At 41.9% G+C, this 19,593-nt stretch overlaps 1 protein-coding gene across 4 annotated transcripts; it reads left to right on the top strand.

Moving 5' to 3' along the window:
* Nucleotides 1–364: 364 nt before the first annotated feature.
* Nucleotides 365–19,073, top strand: LOC126395640 (coronin-1C-A-like). Of its 4 annotated transcripts, none has more exons than XM_050053256.1 (11): nucleotides 365–2,513; nucleotides 10,030–10,229; nucleotides 12,243–12,365; nucleotides 12,992–13,121; nucleotides 13,801–13,982; nucleotides 14,125–14,244; nucleotides 14,586–14,690; nucleotides 14,790–14,935; nucleotides 16,100–16,157; nucleotides 16,262–16,504; nucleotides 18,098–19,073. In XM_050053256.1, the coding sequence occupies exons 1-11, from the start codon at nucleotides 449–451 to the stop codon at nucleotides 18,215–18,217; spliced, it is 3,492 nt and encodes a 1,163-aa protein (XP_049909213.1). In that variant the 5' UTR covers nucleotides 365–448; the 3' UTR covers nucleotides 18,218–19,073. The 4 variants fall into 4 exon arrangements, with proteins under 4 accessions (XP_049909213.1, XP_049909216.1, XP_049909215.1 ...); XM_050053259.1 differs by lacking the exon at nucleotides 365–2,513 and adding an exon at nucleotides 4,480–4,633; XM_050053258.1 differs by lacking the exon at nucleotides 365–2,513 and adding an exon at nucleotides 4,486–4,887.
* The last annotated feature ends 520 nt before the right edge of the window (nucleotides 19,074–19,593 follow it).

Here is a 19,593-nt window from a genome sequence, read left to right as displayed (position 1 = left end):
AAAGCTGGAGAGGCTGTCGGAAAGGGATGAAGAGTCGCTTGATGATTCAGAGTGGTCGGGGCAAACTGGAGAGACAGAACAGTCGGAGACTGCAGCAGAACAAGATGAGAGCAGAGATCAGGAGGATGGCAGTTTTGCGACCCCTGGGGGTTTTGGTTGGATTAGTGGGATCAGTGTCACCGGCCCTGCCACTGGGCAAGCAGGGGAACTCACAGTCACTTCTGCACGTACAGACCCCCAAACTGGGCAGCCAATCAGACCTCTAGGTCAGCAGGGGCACCCTGTGAACACCAAGGGAGAGTGTGTGGGTGGAGACAGAAAGAGCCACAGTGTCACTCGAACTGCAGAGGAGTCAAAAACTGTCCTGAGCCCTAAGGAGACAAGACAAACTTCAGACAAAAGGCAAGGGTCTAGGAGTAAGGCTGTGGCCTATACTGGGACTACAGCTATGGAGGAGCAGGGAAACGGGAAGAAATCGGACCTTGCTTGTAAAAAGTTAGGTTCTGACACTCAAACCGGCTCATGCAATCCCTCTAATGAGGAGGACTTTGTGGTGCTCGAGAAGGATGAGACTTGGATGTCATCTGACGGGGAACATAAAACCACTTTTGGCAATAAAGCAGATGATCTTCGGTCTCCTTTTAAAGGAAGAGTTGAGGAGAACGCTTCTGCAAGTGGCAGTAACCTTCCACAACCTTCCAAGAATGCTCCTCAAGAAAAGGGTAATGAGAAGAAAAGCAAGAGAAGATCTGACACACTTTCAGTCACAGCCGACAGTGTGGAAGCACATGCTGAAAGTTCACCCGCAGATTGTTTTGAGAGGGAAATGGTTCCAGATTTGGCTGAAGTGACAGGCAGCAGGTGTCAGCTAAAAGGAGTTGGTCATGTTGGGGCTGCCCAAACCAAGGCAACTGGGAGAGGAAGAGCAGAGAGGGAGCAAGACATGAATGACTACAGCAAGGGGGAGGTCTCTACTTACAGTAACGTGACACAAAACAGTGGCTCGGGGAAAAGGTTAAGAGAGAGCAGTGATGATTTGGGAAACATGCTTAATGAAGCAGGCCAGTTGATTGTTCAGGAGGAGCCAGGAGGGGAGAAAGAGACAAAGTCAAAATGGGAACCATGCTTGGAAAAGGTAGATCCTTCTTTAAGAGAGGAACATCAATGCAAGGGAAGCCACAATGTACAAAAAACAGCAGAAGCAGATCAGTCCCATCTGAGCAGGTTTGCGGGCGCTGTCTCAAAGAGGGCTAAGGCAGGTAGTTTGTGTACCAAGAAAGAGGATGGCCAGTTGGCTAGCAAAGCAGCCGACTCTCACCCCCTAAAAGCAAAGCCCTCTAGCTCTGAAACACCACTTCTAGAAGACAATCCCTCGTTTTCACTGGAACAGTGTGATACGACCCACTGTGCTCCTCTGCCAGGCAATGAAGGCTGTGATGAACTGATACAGGTTGCGAGCTTAAAGAGGGAGAGCAATCATGTTTGCTTCTCTGCCGTCGTCACCCCTCCACCTGTAACTCGTCTGTTGCCTGAGAAAGTCACATCAATGGCGACACAACTCGGTACAAGTGTGGTAAATTCACAAATGGCACCAGATGCCTCATGTGACTCTAGAGATGAATCTATGCCAAAAGAAAAACCCAGAGTTAAAGGCCCACCTCCGCCTGTCCCCAAAAAACCTAAAAACCCTTTTATAAAGCTGAAAACCGCACAATTGAAGTCTGGTGATGTGCAAAGAAGAGGCAAAGATCATCTGCGCTCTGAGGAGAGGGTCAAGAGGAGGCACACTTTTGATTTTCATGTTCCATACAACACTCTAACTAATCAGGACATGTGCTTGTTGTGGGACGAAAGGGGCACTTACACGGTGCCAACCAACATACGACGGCTCTCAGCCGACCTCAGCCCTTGGGAAAACCTTTCACTGGGACACATGGATGATCGGTACGGAGACATGGTCAACTTTGACTACTGCGGCCGTGTGGCACAGCTGTCTCCAGAGGCAGAGCCGCCAAACCTGGACATGTTGGAGAGAAGAATATTCCTGGAGAGACAATCCAGATTTAAAAGCTCGCCTCCTGTTGCGAAAAAGCCCCAAATTCGTGTTGCATCCAAAGAGATTCTTCACACACCTGAGGTCACATCAGACAATGAAATCCAAAGACCAAAACCTGCTCCTTCAGGGAAACAAGAAATCTACCCAGAGCTCCAATCTGCGAGAGTCATCAGCGACAACCGTGGTAACTATGTTAAGCATAGAGAGTACCACAGTAGTGATCGGGATGCAAGGCCTAACAGCAAGGTGGGTTCTTACAAGCCCGTGGCGGAAATTATCAAAGAAAAAAATCAAGTGCAAAGACATCAGAGTCGGGTCAAACCTGAAGGGGTTAAAGCTCAGGTTCGGGTGGCTGAGGAGGGTCCAAGTGTGAAAGTATCCCAGATGAAGGATGCCTTTGATGTCCCAAAGAAATCCAAAGAGAGACCTCCAGAAGTTCCACCACCTCCAAAGAAAGGTAAGGACCTCTGACTGTAAACGTTAGAGACATCAGTTCTGCACTTTTTATTGGTTCAATGGTTTATCAGAGCATTCATACACACCAAAACTGTGGTTAAAAACATTTTTCCATTTGTGTATGAAGCCTCTTAAAAACTAATTTGAGGACTGTGAATTTCTGAACGCTAAGTGACTTGTGTGTTTTAAATAAATAAAAAGTAATACACAAATCAATATTTGTATAGCCCTGTGACAGTCTGGGTGTACCCTGCCTCTTGCCCAGTGTCAGCTGGGATAGGCTCCGGCCCGCCGACAACCCCTGACTGGATAAGCGGTTACATAAAAATGAATGAATATTTTTATACTTAATATTATCAGTGGATCAAGTGACTATGTGTAATGCGGAATTGGTCACTACCCTCAGCTCAAAGGAGATTTTCAGCCTCTCCAGCTGATTACTTTGATTCAAAGCAGCTGGTGTATTCATGTCCTACCAGTCATCTAACAACAGGATCTGTCTCGTTATTTAATATACAACATTTAAACTTTTAAGCCTGATTCAATTAAGAGTCTGGTTCTTCTCTGGTTGGGAGAGTAATTCAATAAAAACGTAGTGAGGTTTTCTCAGACATCTTTTCACGTGGCTTGAGCTGTGATTCAGTAGCATTTGGATGATTGTGGAAGACAAAAAAGACGTTTCACCTTCCTGTCATTTAGTCAGTAATCAACCAAGTTCGTCTCCTCACCAATGAAAGTGCAGAATTTTTTATCTGGGTCCTGGTGTGTGTGTAGTTTGGATGTTGTCCCTGTGTTAACCTCAGATTTCTCCCACGCCCCCAAACACAAGCAGCTTAGGGTGAACCGGAGACTCAGATTTACCCCTAGGTGTAAATGAGAGTATTAATGTGTTTATCTACGGTAATAGTCCCTGTGGCAGTCTTGGAAACTGTCAGTGGTGTTTCCCCGCCTTCTGCTGATACATACTTGGATAGGCTCCAAACTCCTTGATCTTTTAGAAATAAGCAGGTAGGAAGAATATAAATTATTTTTCTTTCATCATGTCACATTCGTGCATTCATGATTCAAACAAGCTGTTACATTAACATCCTCCTAAAATGGGTGAAATATAATATTAAATAATAATTATTATTAATTATTCATTATTATATTATTCAATAATTACCCAGTAACCAAGTAATTACGTGTAACTCACAAGGTAATCAACACATTACTTGACAAAATAAAAGATCTTCAGACACTAGGAGCCTCACATACACAGTAGTTTGACCAAAAACAATGTCCACTCATGGTCGACTTACATTTTCTGGAACTTTTTAGCTGTATCACATGGTCATCTCTGCTGTCTTCTCACTTCTCATCTGTGTCAGCTCATAAATTATTTATGAAAATTTGTTTTTGACCTTGATGAAGACCGGGTCATACTGTTCAAACCCCTAGGAAAAAAGGAAGCAACTGGCTGTTGAGTTGGGGTTGTTATGTCTAAGCTAAGAATGATCCATCATGCTTGTGTCACATTCATTTCCACAGACATATTCAGATCCCACAGACATTCATTTTGAGGTCTGAGACTATGTAAAAAGGGCTGGATAATTAAATAGCATTAATTAGCTCAAAAACAGTATACATTTTTTTAAACTGCATTTCATCAATCCTAAGGAATGCAAACATGTCATTTGAAAGCACAATTACCGAAAACCAAAAAAGAGGGACTAATTATTAGGAGATTCCTTTGAATACTTGTGATGTGTGGGTGCATCTCAGACTATGGGGGTTTCTCATTGTGTTTGGACAGTGCAGGCTGGGGTGGGGTGGGGTAGGATGGGACGGGATGGGGCAGAGGGGGAGGGGACGGACCATGACACAAAAGATGCTGCTGGCAATGAAAATCCACATTTTTGACATAGCTGAAACAAACAAGATTAATTAATGCAGGAGGTCTGCTTACAAAGACACGAGGAGGATGCAGCGAGAAACCCAGATTTCCTGCAGCCCCATCCCCATTCACAGCCTTGGGAAATGAAATCTGACTTTTCCTTTGCGCATGTGCCGTAGCCGGTCGTCAACGTATCCTATTGAATTTAATAACGATGAGAGTAGACGACTGCTAGTCTTCCGCAGGTGAGAAGCGGACAGGGGATGCTCTATTTGACAACCGGCATCCAGATATACCACTAGATTTCAAACACTGCCTCCGAGCCACATATTTGCAGTCAGAAGGGGGAATAAGTGCAAAGCGGCTGGGCTCTTCTTTTTGTGGAGACAAGGGATACTAGAGCAACGTCCTGCAGGATAAGGGCGCGCCTAAACTACCAGATTCATGTGTTGTGATTGATTACCCCCGTGCTTACGAAAATCTTGCATAGATTTAGGAGGTAAGAAAACCTGAAAAGTGTCTTTGCGTTGTGCATTTTGCATGTGATCTGTCGGCCGGGGCTGTGCAGCATCCATTTCGCTCGCTGGATGGGTTTGAGAATGGGAGCAGCCAAAAACCTTGGGTGGAAATATCTGCACTTGCGTCAGCTGGCGGCGGTCCACCGCAGCTAGCGGCTAGCGGCTAGCAGCTAGGCTAGGCGGCTATGCTAGCTAGCTAACTGGTGAGCGGTTCGGGTGCAGAGCACACTGGCAGGCTGGTGGAGCAGCTATACAACAATGTAACATTGTACTCTGAATGGACAGCTTTTTATGGACACATTGTATAAGTTATATAGCTACTTGTCTGATATATTAAATAAACAGCACTATCTTCAGTTTGCCTCCTTGTTGCGGTGTAACGTTCCTGAGTATCAACGGCTGTTCAGACCGGACCAGCCCCGGCACAGCTGCCGAGCTGCTGGGGCAGTGCGGCGGAACACGGTCCACGATTATACTCGCCACATTTAACGTTAAACTTCTTTATACTTAAACTATTTTTAACGAATATACACGCTTGAATAGAGCACACGCTTTTGCCTCGTTTCTAAGTGATAGTCACATCTGGAGCGTACTCACCAAAATACAAATCTGCATACCCGATCCACCCCCTTGTTCCAGGGACGGTTATGTTAGCAAGGATAGCTACCTTAAGTTATATTTAGCTAAAGCCTTCCCACAGCGGTAACAACTTGGTTCAAATTAGTGCATTTTTAATTTAAAATCACAGCTGAGTCTCAGTATCATGCTTATATGTTAGTTTACAGCTGCTTGTCTTAATGGGGAGGGGGCTACACGCCGAGCTTTGTGGTAACATCAGCTAACGTTAGCTAGCAACCATTGTTTAACGTTAGCACAGTGCAGCTGTTTCCACCTCCTTTGAGTGATGCTGCTTATTCAGCTTAATCATTCAAAAATGCAACATGCACTTATTAAAATAAGCTCAAGCTGAGGTGAAGTGATTGTGATTGCATCTTTGGTTGTGTCCACCCATGCAGCTATCCAGACAGACAGTGAAATATCACACAGAGAGGCCAGACTCCTGCAGGGATGCTCACTATATTTATATTTATATCAGAGAAATTCTCCTGCAAAGATATCATAGCATCAGTCTGCAACAGCTGGAACAAGGCAGTCCACCATCATGATGCTCAGTAATGTGCTGCTGTACTGTAGTGTGGGCTGGGTGGTGGTGGTGAGGTGGAGAGCAGGGAGCAGCATGTTGTGATGTATGGCATCAACTGAAGCCTGCAGGCGCTGAAGCAGCTCATTTTGTCTGATGCATATTTGGAGTGAGGGTAGCTGCTCTTGAATGGAGCACTAATATTGGCAGAGGGAACATGCTGTTCCGGTCAGCCGTAAACAGTAAGTCCTATGATGTCCAGATATTATGCAGCCCTGCAGCAGCATGATCACTGTTCACGGCTCTGTGAGGCATCGTGCTATGAATCAACTGCTCAGGGTGAGCGTTTGATTCATAAAAAAAGGTCATATCTAGTAATCCACCTTGAGACTGTTTATTTCTCTCATATCTCAATGTCAGATGAGAGCAGTTACAGATGAAAGTGCTTATTTTAGCTACTGATACTATAGAGGTATGCTGTGTGTATGTGTTGTGGGAGGAGGATGCTGTCATGAACTGAACTGAGACTGTAAGAAAGTGGCTTCCTGTTTATGCAAAGAGATGTCTTGTGATGTGTCCTCACATAGGACTGTAGAATTTGGCTGTTATGTGGATTGAAGTGATATGGTTAGTGCCTATTCATACACTGATTTACACTTTATTTGTATTATGCACTTTTATTTAGATTTATAAGTTGAAAGTTTTACAATTACCCTACTTATATGATTCCATAATATTCATGTAAGAATAAAAAAAGATGTAGTGTCATCAATTACAGTCAGTGCACACCCTGCTCTGTGACAAGATCTAATCAGGCTAAATAACTGAAAACATCTGCATGGTTGAATAATAGGTTTGAGGGATTTAAAGGTCCAGTGTGTAGGATTTAGGGGGCTATATTGGCAGGAATGGAATATAATATGTATGATTTCCTTATCGTATAATTACCCGGAAATAAGAACGGTCACGTTTTTTGTTACCTTAGAATGAGCCGTTTATATCTACATAGCGAGCGGGTCCTCGTCCACAGAGATCACCATGTTTCACCGCCATGTTTCTACAGTAGCCTAGAACGGACAAACCACTGGCTCTAGATAGGGCCATTTGTGTTTTTTTGTTTCGGCCACTAAAGTTAGCCCCTCTGCAACAAGCTGAAAAGCAAAGTGATTTTTAAGACGATTTCATTTTTTTCAGTTTTTTCATTGGGTTCATTTGTTTTGGAGCGCTGATCAGAATCAGAAATATTTTATTGATCCCCGAGGGGAAATTATGATTCGGTACAGTTGCTCCAATTCAAAGAATAGAGAATTATACGAAGTAAGAATATGAGTATGAAATAAAAGTGTGTAAATAAAGTGTGCATTATGCTACTGTGTTTAATTCCAGTACTTAAGATATAAAAATTTAAATATTAAAATAAAATATATATCGTCACTGTGATGAGACTGTAAGTGGGAAAATATAACTACTAGCTATATGTTCATCAGTAGAATAACACAACAATAGAATTAGAGTAAACATAATAAATGTGTATTATATGTTGATATATACATTCAAGAGTTGATAATTTGATTCCCAGTAAAAACCTCCTGAACGTCTGGATCTTAAGTTATCAGAGAAAAAAGGTGAGCACACATTAGCAGGTGCTGGGCTAATGGACCTTCTGCAACTAACCGAACAGCATCAGAGAAACACTGACTTGTAACGTGAAACTGCTTTATTTTATGTTCTTGCCGGTTTTAATAACCTGGTCTGTTTGTTTTGGAGAGGAAGTGACCTCTGTAGATAATTCGGCTCCCAGTAAAAATCTCCTTAATAACAAATACTGAAGGAATTCTAGCCAGGAGAGAACTTTCAGCTGGTTGCAATCTGAAGTCCTCACCACTAGATGGCACTAAATCCTTCACACTACTCCTTTAAAGCTTCCATGCCTTTTGCTGAATTCAGATAGTTGGTTACTTTTTTGTGTTAATACATTTATCTGCCCTAAATCATCATTATAATCTCTAAAAGTACAGAAAAAACCCCTCACACTGTCACCTGACATTGAGTTCCAAAAACATGGGTACTTTGCTCTCCTCAAACTCTGAGCAACAGAGCTATTTTTAAATGACAGTGTTAAATCAGAGATAATATTTGATCGTGCTGATGTAGAACTGTAAAGTATGCACCGGTGTTGCTGAGGAAGATTTTGTAAAAACCCTTGTTTCTTTATCAGATCAAAAACGCAGTGATTCAGCTTTTCCGCTTTCAAAATCTGTGACTGAATGTGAAGAAGCGGGTGGTTTGGTGTGATGACAGACCTGTCAATAACTGGCGAAAAATCCTGCAGCCTGTATAACAGCTCAGTATGTCGCTTCAAACTGGCAGCTTAATTACTGCCCCGAGACACTATATTTTCCACATAATTACACAGCAAAGCACGTCACGAAAATGATGGAAAATCTTCCTCTAGTGTCAAAGACAGTTTTTTCTTAAAATTACAATAGATAGTGCTGAGGCAAGTCCAGTTTTAGGAGAATTCCCAATGTGTTAGGTTTTAATGTTTGGCTGCAGAACGGATCTAACAGTTTCCAAAGTTGTCAAAATGCCAACAGTGGATTTTGCTGCGAAAACAATTGTCCCCTCTCGAAGCAGAAGTGAGATTTATAGAAGAAACAGGAAGCGGTGAACATGCTCAACGGCGCACTGAGCCACAGTGTGATCATTAAGTGTCGATGGACGATTGAGATCATTCCCAGAATCCTCATGGAGCAGCAACAGGCCATCTGTGGTGTGCTCACAGGAAATCATGGTAAAAATAAAACATCTCAGCAAGGGCTTTTCATGAATGCACACCTTTTCGCTGCAACCATGTGAGTGACTCCTGAAGGTTACAGTTCTATGTCTTCCACATTTTCATGAAATGGCAATTCTGTCCTCTTACTACCTCCACATTGTTCTATTTTCTGTTAGTCACACAATAAATTATGCTACTCCTAATTAATTAAACATCTCATGTAGAAAGGTAAGAAAAGGAAGTGGCTTGCTTTTTTAAAAATCCCAATAAAAGTTGCCTGATTGGGATTTTTATGTTATAACAGAAACTGCTGGGCTGCAGATTTGTGTTCTGCAGTACGCTGCAGAAGTGGAGCTAATTTAACTTTCTGAGGCGTCATCAGGTAGCCTAAATATTAATGAACACTAAAACTCTAAATTTGTGCTCTTGTTTAGTTACAGTAAATTGAGCGTAAGCGCTCTCCAGTTCAATTAACATCCGTAAACTGTGAAATGGAGAGATGCACAGTACATCAGGTGAAGCATTTTAACCTTCTATCACAGATTGTTGGATGGCATAAAGAAATACCGATAATATGTTGTGCAATATGTGTATCTGCTCTCTTGGTTAATGTCACCAGATGTCCAGTTTTAACTTGATTTACCTTACTTTTTCTGCAGACCTGTACAGTTATTCTTTTTTTATTATTATATGTCAGTCTAAAATGTTAAATAATTTGATATCTGATGGAATTGTGATTGATGATGCTTTACAGTTGCCTGCCAGTCAGCAATTTTTGCAGAACGTTTAAACTTTTTCTCTCTTGGTCTTGCACAAATCTGGAAAATTACACTGAGATAAGGAGGTAAACACAGCTGGAGAAAAAATGTGTCTCATGCATAGTTTACCTCAAATGTTTGCCTGTAGGTAGAGCTGATTTGTTTCCCCATGCAGGCACAGGAACAAACTCAGTCACAGTTAAATAGCATAATCTCAGATCAGACAGACTGTGCAAGCAGTAAACCAAACTAACCCCAAGGAGTCCTTGGCAGGTTCATGTTGATGAAGGAAGGATGCTCATTTTTAGAATTATATATCACCAGTTTCTTTGGGACATGGCCACTTTCTACAATGTTCACACATTTTATTTTATTAGAATTACGTTGATGAGGCACATTTCCTGGCAAAACACTCTTACTGTACTGTTACTTCTTACATCTGCAGATATGTTGCGGCGAGTTGTGCGACAGAGCAAGTTCCGTCATGTGTTTGGGCAGGCCGTGAGGAACGACCAGTGCTACGATGACATCCGCGTGTCCAGGGTCACATGGGACAGCTCCTTCTGTGCCGTCAACCCCAAATTTGTTGCCATCATCATAGACGCCAGTGGGGGAGGAGCCTTTCTTGTACTTCCTCTACAAAAGGTGAGTGACGCTCTACCACCTTTCCATCAAGGGTGGTAGAAAGATCTTTTAGGGTCAGTGACAGACAGGCGGCAACTTCTTGAGCTGAAAAATGAAGCCAACATGGAAGTGCCAAAAATTGCAGTTCCTGGAATGGCCACTTGAGGCTGGCTCCAAAAAATAGTCAATCCCTTGCTCAGCCTTGCAGCCAACACTAAACACTTTGGTTGGCCAAATAAGTCTTGTTAGGTATTTGGTTGTACTTAAAGACCCTCTAAGGAGCCGGATGTATAGTTTTTCCTGTAAGTATATTTTGTTTCAGTGGTTTTTAAGCCTGTTTTTCACTTTTGAAAATTAACATTAGCATTATCAACCGTCCCAAACCCTCACCTATGGTCATGAGCTATGGGTAATGACAGAAAGAATGAAGTCGCGGATACAAGAGGCCGAAATGAGTTTCCTCCGTGGGGTGGCTGGGCTCAGCCTTAGAGATAGGTTAAGGAGCTCGGACATCCTGAGGGAGCTCGGAGTAGAGCTGCTGTTCCTTCGCATCAAAAGGGGTCAGTTGAGGTAGTTCGGGCACCTGATCAGGATGCCTCCTAGGTGCCTCCCGCTAGAGGTGTTCCGGGCACGACCCACTGGTAGGAGGCCCCGGGGCAGACCCAGAACATGCTCAAGAGATTACATATCTCATCTGGCCTGGGAACACTTTGGGGTACCCCAGGAGGAGCTGGGAAGCATGGCTGGAGAGAGGGATGTCTAGAATACTTTGCTCAGCCTGCTGCCTCCGCAACCCAGTTTTGGAGAAGGGGTTTAAAATGGATGGATGGGTGGATTATCACAGTTAAGTATAGACTGTAATGCACCATGCTAACCAAGCTAGCAGCTGGCATTGGAGTTAGCACCACCATCTCGTTGCCGAATTGAGGCTTCGAAATGATAGTCTATAAACAAATGGGTGACGTGAAAGTAGCTACGTCCAATTTATTTATATAGGCAATAATTACAGAAGAGCTGTGACGTCCAAGTTTGCATGAAGTGTTCCAAAAAAGACAGATTTTATATAATCTGGCCTCAAAGGCTGGTGTTATCCAGGTTATTTTGTTCTGTGACATTTTCAAACTCTTCACATGGGGGCTTTAATTGTCAGTTAGGAATAAAAAGCTGCATGACGCATGTAACTGAAGAACAAAAAAGACACAGAGGTTGTAAAGCAGAGGTACACGAGTTGTTCTGTAACAGTACACTATCATAGTATAGCAGTCGGAGCATATAGCAAATCAATCCTATAGGTTTGTTCTTGGTTAGCAGACCTTCAGCATGCTGCCGCTGTGACCCTGAGGTTCATATCTATAGTAAAAACATAGATAATCAATGTCTAAATCTGCCTGGTAGTAAAGGCATCCAACGTGTATCCTGTTACAGTTGGCTCATTGGACACGATACTCACAGAGGGGATGGGTGCTGTGCCATTATTTTAGGCCACTGGGTTAATTGATTTACATTCACTGTATAATGGGCTGCCTCTGGAGAAGCTGCTGTAACTTTGGGATATTCAGGTAGACAGACGTCCAACCATGACGACAATGGATGAGGTCATAACAGTGAAATGTGTTTACAGTGTCCTTTAATTTAATTTAATTTTCTTTGGGGTCATTACAGGCCCAGAGGATGACGCTAAGCTGTCTCCTTTTGTTGGTTAGCTTGTGAATTCAGTGAGGATTTGCTGCTGAATCCCAAAGTTCAGCTCCTTTCCTCTCACAGTCGACCACCACAAGTCCTCTTTTTGCTGGTTTTATGGTGTTTGGTGTTAAATAAATAACTTTCAGTTGACTCGTGAGTGTAATATTCGAAAATATTTGCAGTGTAATGGTCATAGAAGAGTCCGTAATTGTCTTGTAGTCATGCAAAGGACTGAATATAACCTCCACAGGACCGGTTAGTTAAATGATCCCTGTTAGTCAGTCATTTCCATATCTCTCTGACAGATATCAGCGCACACTCTTTGTAACAAAGTTGTCTTCTGTCTCACAGAGCGGACGCATAGACAAGGTCTATCCTACAGTATGTGGTCACACGGGCCCAGTGTTGGACATCGACTGGTGTCCTCATAATGACCTCGTCATTGCTAGTGGCTCTGAGGACTGCACGGTCATGGTAAGGACGCAGTTAATCTCAGATGGATCACATGAGCTTTGGGTTTTTTCCTGGGTTTATTATGTTTGTGCTTTGATAGATAAGCAATTATAAGTACTTATATAACCAATTACAGCATCTGATTTTACAACATGTATCCAGTGGAATACAAAATGTCCCGGTGCAGGTGATGGGCTTGTTCCTTTTTTTATTTTTATTTTTATTTTTTACTGTATCATTTTCAATTTTTTAATATATATAACCTTTTAAATCTTATGACGTTAAATATTTGTTGATTGTAATATATTCTCAGTGTTTTTTGAGACTGTGGATTGTAGTATTTGTCAGTAAGAGTAGCTAGAAGTGTATTTTTTTTATCACTTTTTTAACAATGCTGTTATTTGATGTCGTACAATTGTGGCTGGAGTTTTCCTTTGCATATATAAAACTGCCAAACTTGGCTTGTCTAATGAGACAAAGTCCTGCTGTTTGATGTACAGAACATGCTTATTATCAGCACTAACACATGAAAGCGTTAATCTACTTCCTGTCGTCCACTCTTCAGTAGGAGTACTGCAGAATTATTTTAGTGAACAGATTTTTATCTGTCTTGTCTGGTATGTAACTGGTTTATTTTTCTGACTCAGGTTTGGCAGATCCCTGAGAACGGACTGGAGACTCCCCTTTCAGAGCCTGTGGTCGTGCTAGAGGGCCACTCTAAGAGGGTCGGCATTGTGTCTTGGCATCCCACCGCTCGCAACGTTCTCCTCAGCGCAGGTAACCTTTGACTGAGTACAGATTCACATCAAATCAATCAGTGCCAAATTACAGTACCTGAGAACACATCTGGTTGTGAAAGATGGGTTCAAACAAGAGGCACAGCGAAGCTTCCCGCAGCCAGCCAAGAGCTCCGAAAGTGTTGCTTCAGCACTGATCTGCAGTGATAGCTCTGCCGTCTGGTCTATTTTTTTCTTTATCTTTTTAGAAATAGACTAGTATCACCGTTATTTGTGATTGTGTTTTTCTAAATTACGTACTTATTCCATATAGCCTGTTTGTCAGTTGTGTTTAAACAGAGAGTGAGAGGGATAAGCAGCCACACACAAGCAGACGGACAGACAGACAGAGACAGATTAGCGCTATGTGTGATTAAAAAAGAGCAGAGGAGCAGAATCGCTTGTTGATCAGAGTATCGAGTGTGAAGGAGGGACTATGTCATCCCTACAGCTTGTTCTAGGTACCATTGGATACCAGTACTGAATCCCAGGTTTCATTTCAAATGTAAATGGCACCCAACCCTGACCATTTGTCCACTGTGCACAGCTGAACTCCAAATCTGACCAATCATCTCACAGACTGCCCTCTGTCATGTTGCTTTGTGTGATGCAAAGAGCTTAAAATAACCTTGGACCCAGAGGTGTGTGTAGTCAGGCTGTGCTGCATGTGTCCATTTTAGGGTGCGACAACCAGATCATCATTTGGAATGTGGGCACGGGAGAGGCCATGATCAACCTGGACGACATGCACCCTGATGTTATCTTTAGTGTCAGCTGGAGCCGCAATGGCAGCCTGCTCTGCACCGCCTGCAAGGACAAGAAGGTCCGCATCATCGACCCCCGTAAAAAAAAGGTTGTTGCGGTAAGTGGAAACGCTGCGGGGGATTTGGAGGTCGGATGCTTCTAGCATGAAATATTCTTTCCCAGAATCGCCCACCAAAGTGTTGACTCGAAGCGCCCACAAACACGGCCGCCCAATCTGACGAGTGTGTTTCTGTTTTTAGGAGAAGGACAAAGCCCACGAGGGAGCTCGACCAATGAGAGCCATCTTTTTAGCAAATGGAAACATCTTCACCACTGGATTCAGCCGCATGAGCGAACGCCAGCTGGCCCTGTGGAAAGCTGTACGTCAATGGAGTGAATCTCTTTCAATCATGAAATCACTGATACATCACATATTCACTGTCGTCTCTGTGACACTGGACTTTTGTAGAGCCTTGGTGTGAGCAGCTTCCTGCTTCTTCTCTGCTGCCTGAATGTGAAATAAGGATTTTTTTTTCCTATCAAATTTTCAGTTTCATTACACTTCATCTCCAGTTGGGGGCGTCAAATTCAAAGGTTCCAGAACTAATTAACAGTAGTGGCAGAATATGAATTATTCTTGTTCCTTATTGGTTAAAGAAGCAACTTAAGGGTGTTACACAGTTTAGTTTTCAGCTTCAAATACTGAGTTTTGTGTCTCCAGGAAAACTTCGATGAGCCAATATGTGTTCAAGAGATGGACTCCAGTAATGGAGTCCTGCTGCCCTTCTATGACCCCGACACCAATGTAGTCTACCTGTGTGGAAAGGTGAGCAGCCTTGGAAAGAAATTCAGTTTTTTTTGTTGTTTCCTATTTCTAGTAATGAAATTCACAAACTGACCTTGAGCTATACCTGTGTGTCCTCAGGGTGACAGCAGCATTCGGTACTTTGAGATCACTGATGAGGCGCCGTATGTTCACTACCTCAACACCTTTTCCACCAAGGAGCCCCAGAGGGGGATGGGATACATGCCCAAGAGAGGCCTGGATGTCAACAAATGTGAAATCGCAAGGTATCAGTAAATATGTTTTCTTTTTTTATTGTTTTTTTAAATTTATTATTATTATCTGAAAAAAATACCCATATTTTTTATTATTAAGAACACATCAGTTTAAACCAGTAGCTCTCATACTGTGCGGTGGGCTTCCCTGGATGACTTGGAGCCACTGCAGGTGGGGCATAGATTACCAGGGAAAAAAATTGCAGTGAAACTAAGCTGAATAAATCTGATTTATTCAAGGAAAACAAACAAACGAGAGTTTGCTGATGCTATCACGCTGACCTTTATATCACTAAAATGAAGCATGGATCCTTTTTTTATTAGTTGCCTTCCCAATTATTGTTAATAAATGAGTGTGTTGGGGGAGCATGAACTTTTTTTCAGGTTCTTAAGGGGGCATGACAGGAAGAGTTTGAGAACCACTGGCTTAAACTGATTTATACCTAGATTCCTTATCTCCACGCACCCATTTATTTCTGCAAAGGAGACATCCCGGGAACTGCTACTAAGGATTATTTTCTTATATGTTAATCCACCATTTTTCCCCTTCAGTTAATTGTTTAGTCTATAAAATATCACAAAATTGTAAAAAAATAAATAAAAAATAAATCACAATTTTAAAAGCCAAAGTAACATATTTAATGTCTTGTTTTGTCCAATCAACAGATCAAAACCCAAAGATTTTCAGTTCGGTACCAGAGAAGATCACGAAAACCAGCAAATTTTCACATTTTAGAAGCTGGAACCAAAGACATTTTTTGCTTCGAAAAGGAAAATTAATTAATCTATTACAAAAATTGTTGTGATTAATATATTTTCAATTGTCTTATTGATTAATCAACAAATTGTTTTAGCTCTGGACATTATCGTAGTCGACTGTAAACAAGTTCATTTTAGTGTGACGAATGAGAAAATAGGGACTGAGCCCATCTAAGCAAGTTAAAAAAAATATATAAGTTTTAAAATCTGATTTTCAAAATGATTTTTGTATTTTTTTTCTCCGATTTTTAAAAATATTTTAAATTAACAGATACATTATCATATGTATTTAAACAAACTAATGAGCCTTACTAAGTTGAAATAAATATAAAAACTCTTACAGCTAAATGTTTCTCATGCTGCAGTTTAAAGTTTTGTTGTGTGTGATATTAACCATATGATATTAATTCTCTGCAGGTTTTACAAACTGCATGAGAGAAAATGTGAGCCAATCATCATGACAGTCCCGCGTAAGGTACGTCTGTGTTTATATCACTGCTGTTCTGTCAGTGCTGCTTCTTGTCCTTCTCTTCTGCCGTCCTCCTCTCCTTACAACATGTCCTGTGTCCTCCCCACCAGTCGGATCTGTTCCAGGACGACCTGTATCCTGACACAGCCGGCCCCGACCCCGCCCTGGAGGCAGAGGAGTGGTTTGCCGGGAAGAACGGAGGCCCCATCCTGATCTCGCTCAAAGATGGCTACGTTTCCACAAAGAACCGGGATCTGAAAGTGGTCAAGACGAACGTCCTGGAGACCAAGCCGCCCACTAAAGCAGAGAACATCCCGACTGTCCAGAAGCACGCTTCTCCGCAGCCCTCAGTAGTGAGTATAAACATGCTGTATTATTTTGCTTTAACTGTAGAATTTACTTTTAGTTATTATTGCTTTTGTTACTATAGAATGGTTCTTCTTATTACGTCATATTATGAAGCAAATGTTGATCACATAATGTAATGGCTATAGAATAATGACACCATCAAGATTTAGATTGGCTCCCTACAAGCCTCTATGCAATTCTGCCTGCTACGTGGGTACAGTCTCCTGGGAAAATGAAAGCTCGATTTACAGCATAAAGGAAGTCCATCAACCATTCTGCAACCAAAAAAAGGAAGAAGATAGTACTTTGGTTTTCACCGGTAGCTATCAATAGCTTTCCTCAGTTACCAAAGAGTATCAGTGTAAGTTCTTTGCAGTTACTGTCACCAATAGCGGAAATGGTGGATGGTAGAACAGCCAAAATAATTGGTAGTTGCTCTGCTCTGAGATAAACAGCAATCCGATTGCCTTTGTGATGGCGGCGCCAACATTAATACCATTTAAGAAAATTGAAAAGTTTTCTGTTTCCACTTTAAAACAGATTACTATTATAGTTCCCTATTAAGAAAGCATTGTGGGGCAACCTGTAGCTCAACAGGGGAGTGTGTGCCCCATTTAAGTTGAGTCCTTTGCAGCAGCCCGGGTTCAGTTCCAATCTGTGTCTCTTTGCTGCATGTTCCCCTTCTTTCTCTCCAGATGTCCTGTAATAAAGGCAAAAAGCCCAGAAAAAAATAATATTTAAAAAAAAAGAAAAGAAAAAGCATCTCACTTTAAAGCTTTGATTCTCTGCCCAAACCTAATTGGGCTTGATCTGGTCCACCGGGTCTGAACCAGGCTGTAATTTCTCAACATTACCCTTGGCTTGAATCAGGTCGGGTTCTTGCCAATTTTTCAGTGTTCTACTTCTATATGAAATAATCTTCAATTTAGTTTCAATTTCACTATGCTTGGCACTCTGCCACTCTGAGAGTGTGGTGCTCTGAATCGAACCATATCTTCCAAAAGCGCCCGAATTTCTGAACGTCTAGTTTGTGACAAAATGCGCTCTAGCATTCAGAGTGGCTGTTTACAAAGCACCCCATGTCGCAAATGTCTGTTACCGCACTGAAAAGACTTCAGTGACTTTAGCTTGTACCAAAAGTTTTGATATTTTTGATAAAAGGTTTACAGTGGAAAGCCAGGTTTTAATTGGCTTGAGCCCAAAACTGCTGCAATGGTTGAGCTTAAACAGAAACTATGTGGGTTTATGTATGGTTGGGCCTGTATTTTGGGGATCAATCAGAGCACACAGCATTTTCTTGCTGACATTTGGACTCTCTCTTTCACAGTAATTATTATGGTTGGAACATTTCACAAAAGTTATGGATCAGCACATACTCTGGTATTTAGGTCACAATTCAGTGGAACAGCAAGGGAAAATGTTAACTGCTGGAGGGCTTCATTGCCTCTAAATCCCTGCTCATTTTGCCAGGATTAACAACAAAATGTGTTTTGAAGTAGATCAAATACAGAAATCTTCTGTAAAAGTCTGGAAATCTTCAGTCAGATGTGAGGTGTATAGAACTCATCCAAGCTAACTGTCTGTTCATTTTTGCCCAGAAAATGGAAGATAAACTGGAAGAGGTACTCCGAGAGTTCAAGTCACTCAGGGACCGTGTCATCCTCCAAGACCGTCGAATTGCCAGACTGGAAGAGCAGGTTGCCAAGGTTGCCATGTAAGACGCGACCCCATTCCCGGGACCGTACGTCATTTTTTGGAGAGGAATCGCATGGATGGGGGGGTCAGCCACGGCCAAATTCTCAAAGATTCGGCTTCATTGAGCTTGGCGTCGTCCCTGCGATGAGACCAAGCCCTACATTCCAAGATGAACTTTATTTTTTCCTCATCAAGTCTCCAGTTTCACACTTCGCCCCAACACACACACAGAAAAAGGAAAAACTCTCGCAGCTCATGTACACAATTGAAGAAAAGACATTTTTGTTGAAGGAAAAAGTCTTAATTTTTTTTTTTTTTTTTTTTTTTTCAAATTGTGGTAAAACATTCTTATGTGAAGTTTGTACTTACTACTCAAAAACTGTATGTAGCATCAGTATTTCCATTGTTATTTTTTGTGTTGCCAAATATGAATCGTGTGCGGCTTCATGCACTGCTTTTACATTTATTTTCTCTCCTGTTGTACATTCCAGTCACAACCTGCTAGATTGATTTAGTCAAGCTGGAATTTTTTTTAAAGACAATAGCTGTTGAACTTTTTTCCTCCCACCAGTTTGCTCATTGAAAACCATCAGGTTTATGAATGTGGAAGAATTCCTTCTAAAACATTTTGTTCCTGTTCTTCTGGGCTTGAAATTTACCATTGGGTTTTATTGGGGATGGGGGGTGGGGGGGTTGCATCTCTCTGGTGTAAATGTTGTGCAAATGTAGTGGTGCCTCTTGTCACTGTTAAGGGTCAAATTAAAGTCGCCCTCTCCAGTGCATATTTGGTGTTGGGAAGGGACCACTCACCCAGCTTGTGTTTCACTGAACCCCTGACAAACAGTTCTGTGCACATAATAAAGATTTTACACATGAAAACCTCTGTTTTCTGTTCTTTTCTTTATATTCTTTTGGCTTCTGTCTAACTCTGTCCCTGCACGTCGAGTTTAGAGCCCTGCTAATATATCATGTAAATTACAAATACAAAGTGTAATGAACAGTATTCGTGAGGGTAGTTATGTATGGATAAAGAAGGTACTTGTAGGTCAGCTCAAACATTAAAGCACTTAGTCTAGAGCTGCAACTAACCAGTGTTTTCATTAAGTTTGGTATTTTTTCCTCATCTTTTTGTGTGTAAGTGAAAAATGGGATCAGCAAACTTAACAAGTCTTGCAGATAGCAGCAACAAAACATGACCACTAGGGCATATTCACACCGCCAATTTACATCCACTGAAAGGCCTTGTTTTTCTCATTGACATGTTCAAGTTATCATTTTAAGTGTCTGACAACATTATGGAAAGAATCACTACAGAGATAGTATCATAGTCATAGTATAGATAGAAAAAAGTCATAGTATAGTATGTCGTCCAAAACCTTGAAAAAAAGTCATAGTATAG

The sequence above is a fragment of the Epinephelus moara genome, chromosome 9 (genome assembly GCF_006386435.1).
Source record: "Epinephelus moara isolate mb chromosome 9, YSFRI_EMoa_1.0, whole genome shotgun sequence".
NCBI classification, from domain to species: Eukaryota; Metazoa; Chordata; class Actinopteri; order Perciformes; family Serranidae; genus Epinephelus; species Epinephelus moara.
Note: the sequence above shows the minus strand (reverse complement) of the source record. Positions and strands in the feature narration are given on the sequence as shown.